This window comes from Phaethon aethereus (assembly GCF_964289735.1).
Source record: "Phaethon aethereus genome assembly, chromosome: 20".
NCBI lineage: Eukaryota > Metazoa > Chordata > Aves > Phaethontiformes > Phaethontidae > Phaethon > Phaethon aethereus.
The window spans coordinates 2,226,090-2,232,457 of record NC_138596.1 but is presented as its reverse complement, the minus strand read 5'-3'; the positions used below and the strand labels follow the sequence as shown (position 1 = coordinate 2,232,457).

The 6,368-nt window shown below is 45.6% G+C and overlaps 1 protein-coding gene across 1 annotated transcript in view; it reads right to left on the bottom strand.

Moving 5' to 3' along the window:
- The window catches only part of DDR2 (discoidin domain receptor tyrosine kinase 2), a gene marked incomplete at both ends in the record, with an annotated part of 31,589 nt that continues 25,221 nt past the window's right edge, over positions 1-6,368 (bottom strand). The window contains 4 exons of the mRNA XM_082008989.1: positions 1-141; positions 1,393-1,542; positions 2,966-3,200; positions 5,967-6,164. Coding sequence (XP_081865115.1) covers positions 1-141; positions 1,393-1,542; positions 2,966-3,200; positions 5,967-6,164 — 724 coding nt within the window. The remainder of the gene's footprint in view (positions 142-1,392; positions 1,543-2,965; positions 3,201-5,966; positions 6,165-6,368) is intronic.

Below are 6,368 nucleotides of genomic sequence, written 5' to 3'. Positions count from 1 at the left end.
TCAAATGTTTGATTCCATTTGTTCTAGCAGGAAATGGTGAATCATGTCAAAAGTGGGACGATCTTTTATATCCCTGCTCCAACATTTCAGCATCAGGTCAAACACAGGGTTAGGACACAGAGGAGTCTGGGAGAGATAGATCTGAAAGGAAGAAAAATACAGCTATTTCAGTGGGCTCCTCATAAAAAGAATTGAACTTCTACTAAATTACAACCAAAAGGACAGTTTCATTCCAGGTTTACAAGACATGGCCATCATGCAATGTTTGAAATCCATCAAGCGTGAATCTGGCAGTGAAGTCTGGATGGAGCTTTGATGCCATCTGAAATGGCACTGCAGACGCTTTGCCAAATTGTTTGATGAGCTGGTCACAAAACAGTCCTTTGTCCCCCGGGAAATATGAACGCTTCAGAGATCAGTCTTCCAAGTGACAGCAAAACACAAACCAAAACCAAATTTACCACAACAAAATCCAAATACTTTCACTCACCGTAGACAACCCATGAGGCTTTCTAAGCATCGTGACAGCTTGTTAGCAGAGACAGAAAAAACACCTTTTAGAGCTTATCTAAAGCACAGCTTGGCAGAGTTGTGTGGTTTTTTTTTCCTTCCCCCCTCTCATTTCAATAAACATCTTTTAGGCTCATCACTAAGTCATTAGTATTCAGAGGACGGTGAATAAAACCTCCCATTATTTTATTCCCCTTAACTTGTTTGATGCTAAAGCTGAATTTTGGGAGAACAGCAAACAACTGGCACTACACTTTTTTGGGTACAGTGATCCTCAGTATTGAGGGGCTGGACTGTCCTGCTCTATTTAGCATCATCACTGGTATCCACTGAAGGAAGTGGGTGTGGGGTGCACAGTCCTGCCTGGGAGTTAGTAAGAGAGGACAGAATCACACAGAAAATCCCTTCAGCAACTAGAGATGGCCAAAGGCTTCTCAGCACATATGGGGATATTACAGGCAGTATCTAACACCTGGGCCCTAAAAACTCCTCCTTCCCCACCTCAGGAAGTGCTTCCTTGTCTTTCTGAGAAAACACTAGTGGGAGAGAGATCTGACAAAGAAAAAGAGCAGAAGGATTGTGTAGCAGAGCCCAGAAAAGCTAAGGAGGACAGTGCAGCCAGGGCAGATTGAAATATAAGTGGCTTATAAGGAAGAAGCACTGGACAGGGCCAAGAGGTTCTTCCAGTGGGACTCCAAGAGAGGAAAGCCAGTGCGATGAGTCTGGAGGAAGGGTAAGAGAGGTGGGGCAGGCTTGAAAAGAGGAGTAATAGCAGCAGAGACTTCTGCAGATGACATAAGGGCAGCAGAAAGGCTCTGTAGAGAGCCACTTGGATGTGACCAGGTCAAGTGAAGGAAGGAGAGGTCACGCTTGCCTTCTTACCTGCCTGCCCTGGCTCCGGAAGAATTCTCCTGTGTTCTCAATGACTTGCTCATCTGAGAGGAGGCTGTACGGTTGCTCCTTACATAGTATGAACATCTCCCACAGAGTGACCCCAAATGCCCAGACATCACTGGCTGTGGTGAACTTGCCCTGTGAACAGAAAGGATGTCGTAAGCCCAGGTTGCTCACAGCGCACATTCAGGAAAAAAACGTTTCAGTCTACACCCTCTGCAGCTGAACACGAGGATGCAGAATTCATATCTGAGAAAATGCTCTCAAAAAGAGACAGCAGAGCAGGTGACCTGCTCTCAGCAATGCACAACGGGACCAAGATACGACATTGCTGCTTTGCGGGGCAGGAGCAGCATGTCTGCGGGACCCACAGGAAAGCTCTAAGAAGGGGCAGCTTTCACTGGGGCAAACCTCTTGCAACAGGGAGCAAGTCTCAGAGAAAGCCAGAGGCTACTGTCCCTCCTGAGAAAGTCTGTACTTGTCTGCAGCAGTAGGAAAACGGACTGTGGCAGGGGGTGGATAGCTGCTGCCTACCTCCATCCGAAACACAGCAGTACAGCACAGAGAAGCCTTTGAACAGGAAGCAAAGCCCTCGGGGTGAAAGCGGAGCCGAAGCAGACTCCAGACTCTTAGAGAAAGGCCAAGATAATTTTGATCTTTGCACATGTAAGAAGTCGGTGACAGTCTGCTCGCCGTCCCTGTTTTTTTGTCTTCGAAAAATGTGCCCAAACTGGCCGTGTTTGGAACAATGTGTTTCTGAGGAAGTAAAAGGAAGCTAAAGATTGCTCAGAAAATAACAGACAACAATCAGAGGCTGGAGGGCCTGTTTGGGCAGAAAACATCCATGATCCGGACTGCCTAGGCTTATCTGGCAATGCTAGCAGTCTGTCAATGTTTGGAAGATGTTCACACAAGGAAGATGGGAGTGACTTACGGTTTAAATGCAGCTGTAACCACGAAAAATAGGTGAATACAGAAAAGCGTAGGCCCATCAGCCTTTACAGCAGAGGTAGTTACAATTTTTCTGGGTGCTCAGAAGGGGTGTTGTAAGAAAGCATAACCAGGTGATCCCAATGACTAGTCTGAGAAAGAAATATGGGGCTGAATATTAAGGAACTTCCTCCAGACTGCATGTGTTTGGGGTGTTGAACACTCTCCTAAGGGGAGACAGCAGGACCCTTAAACACGAAACAAAACCCCAACCTCAAAACCAGACTTGGCACTGAAACTCATGAAGTTCTGTCCCTGTCCCTCTCAAGCTTCACAGCTGGGGAAATAAGTACAGAAAGGCAATTTCCTTATGATTCCAGCAGAGACCCTGAATACCAGGCGCAGAACAGAAATTATGCCCCAGATGATCTGTGCCACATTTGCAAGGACACGCTCCTTTTCCAGAATGTGAGTTATGTCCAATGCAACCTAACGGACATCTCACCAGGGGCCACCTGTAGCATACATTTTGATGCTATAAGGACCATTACACACACACGTGTTACTATTTCAGGGTCACAGTGAAAAATCAGAGGAAGGGAGAGAGAATGGCTTTTTGTGCAGTCCCTACCAGGAGGATGCTTTCCCAAGCCATCCAACGTATGGGCAGTACAGCTCTTCCCTGGATACGGTAGTAATCCCCACTGTACAGATTCCTGCTCATGCCAAAGTCCGCAATCTTGATGGTATAGTTGTTTCCCACCAGGCAGTTGCGAGTTGCCAGATCTCTGTGCACAAAATTCAGAGATGCTAAATACTTCATTCCAGAGGCAATCTGGGTGGCCATGTACAGCAGGTTAGAGTAGCTGCATTAAAAGAAAACAAAATGAAGAAAAAAATCAATAGAGCTCCCCACACTCAAGACTTCCTTGCATTTGATGTATTAGTGACCTGTCATTTTATTTTTTTGCCGTAACAGTGAAACTAAACTGTCTAGTCTCAGGGCACTAACACCCCCACCTGCCAGGCTAAGCCAAGTTCCTCAGCTGACTAAGCAAGAACAGACAAGCTGTCCCTGAAATTCAGGGCCCTTAGAATTTGACATCCCTTAAATTTTTTTAATATCAAGCATTAATCTCAAGATTTTCAAAGAGTTTATGCAAAGCACCAACTTTCTGCAGAGAGACATGAAACGCTAAGTTGAGCAATCTCAGAATCGCGTATCTAAGAAACGGCTTAGCTCAGTGTTTCAACACTGCCACTATTGCATGCTTTCACTAATATAAGCATGTCACTTAACATTAAAGAAAGCTTACTTTAAAAAAAAATGTTTAATATTACTAACAATATAAACAGATGTATTTTCCATCTAATAGAATTTTAATTCCCCCATCAGCAAAACAAAGATAATATTAAAGTTGCATGACACACAAAGTTTGGACCATCTGACTTCCATCATTCTTCACACATTGTTATCCTATGATGTTTGGCTTGTTTCCCACTGTGCATACTCAAATGCTTCATACAATCAAGCATTTGTCACAACAAATTTAATAAACTGTTCACAGTTAATATTTCTCTGATAAAGCAAGTCTTAGTCTCCTCCTCTTTGTGTTGCGGTGGCAATGAGAAAAGCACTACCATGTTATCTAAATTACAATAATGGAACACATCTAATGATAAGAGATCCAATCTACCTGCTCTAATCGATAGCTAAGCTATTGCCACCGAGATTCAGAGGCAGCCCTCGCCCCAGCAGAGCACTGGCAGCAAGGTCTGGGCACCACTTCCCTCCCAGCCTTTCAGCATGGTGAACACCACAACTCAGCTTGGTGACACTCAGCCCTGTCCCACGGTCAGCAAAACGTTTCTCTTGATCTGAGTGGACCTGTTGTGCCCCCGGAGAAGGAACTGTGCCACCCACTTGTACCTTGTTAACCTGGTTGTTGGCTTTTCACACAGGGGCAGGCACAGCCTCCAGACCCAACCTTCTCCCTTCCCCGTGCTCAGCTCCAGTTGTCTCCCTGCCTGGGGCTGTTGCTCTTCCCATTCAAGAAGCCTCATCTCCCGTCTCACTGGCACGGTGGCAGGGGCCCATCAGCAGCTCCCTGCCCCTCTGCTCAGCAAGCTCTGCAGGGCAGGATGGGAGACACCTCTCAGCAGACCCATCTTCATGATTTGTTAGGTAGCGAGGGAGACAGTAGGGAGATGCACCTCAAATACCAAAGAGCTGTAAGGACTTAAAAATGCATGACCACTCTGCAGGAAAGGGCTGGCCACCACATTTGGTGCACCAAATACTGAGCTTGAGAGATGGGTGAGATGGTCGGACCTTGTCCTGTCAGTCAGATGCCCACAGGCACTGGCAGAGACAAAGCTGCACTCTTTGGCAGGGGAATTAATTACACTCTCAGTAAACAGCTCCTACGGAAGACATATCTGAGCTAGTCATACTGGCTTCCTTTAACATGAAGCTGTGTCTGGCTGGAAGGGACAAAAGGAGAGGCTGAAGGATCAGCTGGAGAGAAAGAAAAACTAGAGGTAAAGCCAAGTAATGGAAACCAAGGAAGAACGTGAGTGACAGTGCTGAAGTCAGATGAAAGGTGAGGAGGTGATAAAGAAGAAAGAGCAGTTTGAGGCTCTGGCCAGGAAAAAAAGCCAGAAGTCAAAAGGTGAAAGCTGTTTCAGCTGTGCAGAAAGGGCAGGAGACTGGAGAGAGCTGGAGTATGTTTCTACTCAGATGCAAATCCTCTCCCATCCTACAGTTCCTGGTGTGTCATGACTGCAAGATGCCAGTTTAACACCCCCCGATAGGACTACTGATCACTGCCAGCTGCTGGCAGAAACGCCGGTGTTGTCTTGACATAGTAAGACCCAGCCATTTCCTGTCCAGCCCATCAACAGAACTGGCTCTGCCTAACTGCCTCCTTCTTGAACTGTAAATAAATCTAATCCTTTGGGGAGGTACATGCCAAAGGCTAAGCAATGCAGCAACTTCTGATCAGTGCAGGTTTATTTATCAAGCAGAATACATTAGTCCTACACACAACCCTCTTCTGAGGAAAGGATTTCTGCAACAGTAGAGAAGCTTTTATGTTAAATTTAATGCTTCCATAGAGGAGGGAGGTAAGTGCCACTGCTGACAGAAAATGGTTTTCTTCGCCAAATATTCTCCTCCTGTTGGCTGATGAAACCTTTCCTTAGCGAAGCTCCACATTCAACTCCCCTTATGTAATATTTTTTAGGCATCCAGAGAACATATGAACCTTCTTAAAAGCCTAAGAGACATTCTTGATTTTCATCCCAAAATTCTTGCTGTAATGTAAGAATGCTTCCCATATTAATGAAATATTTGATGCAAGCCCACTAATGTAAACAGATGGTCACATCAGTAAACAATACATCCAAGATGGTCACTGTGACCAGAACGGCCCACAGTCAGGGACATTTGACGGGAACACAGACCTCGAGAGGCCTAAAAAACAACTTCTCACGCGAAGTGCGACTCGTGTCCACAGTATGGGCCAAGGCGATGGCCGGGCTGGAGGAAGGTCACTGCCTAGAAGGCAGGGCAGATGAAACCGGTAGCTCTGTATTGTTGATTCATCCCAAAGATGGGCAGCTCCTCTTACCTGACACAGGGAATATTGTTTGAAACGGCAAATTTGCTGAAGATCTCCCTCTGTGACAGGAATTGATTAAGGTCTCCATTTTCCATGTACTCTGTTATCATGCACAGTGGGTCATCACGCACACACACCCCCAGAAGCCGAATAATATTTGGGTTCTTCAGCCGTGACATGATCTTGATCTCCTTCAGGAAATCATTTCTTGTAAAACAGAAAACACAGGTTCGAATCCTAAACTATTCTTTTGTCTAAGGAAAGCAGAAGCAGCATGTAAGAAAATCTCAGTTCAGAGACATTTACACTTCTGCAGACAGTAAGTCTGAAAGCTGGTTCTGTGCGTGTGTTCAACATTGACCCCTTCCCCAAAATGGATTAATACAGCATTTCAGTTTGACATTACATCTA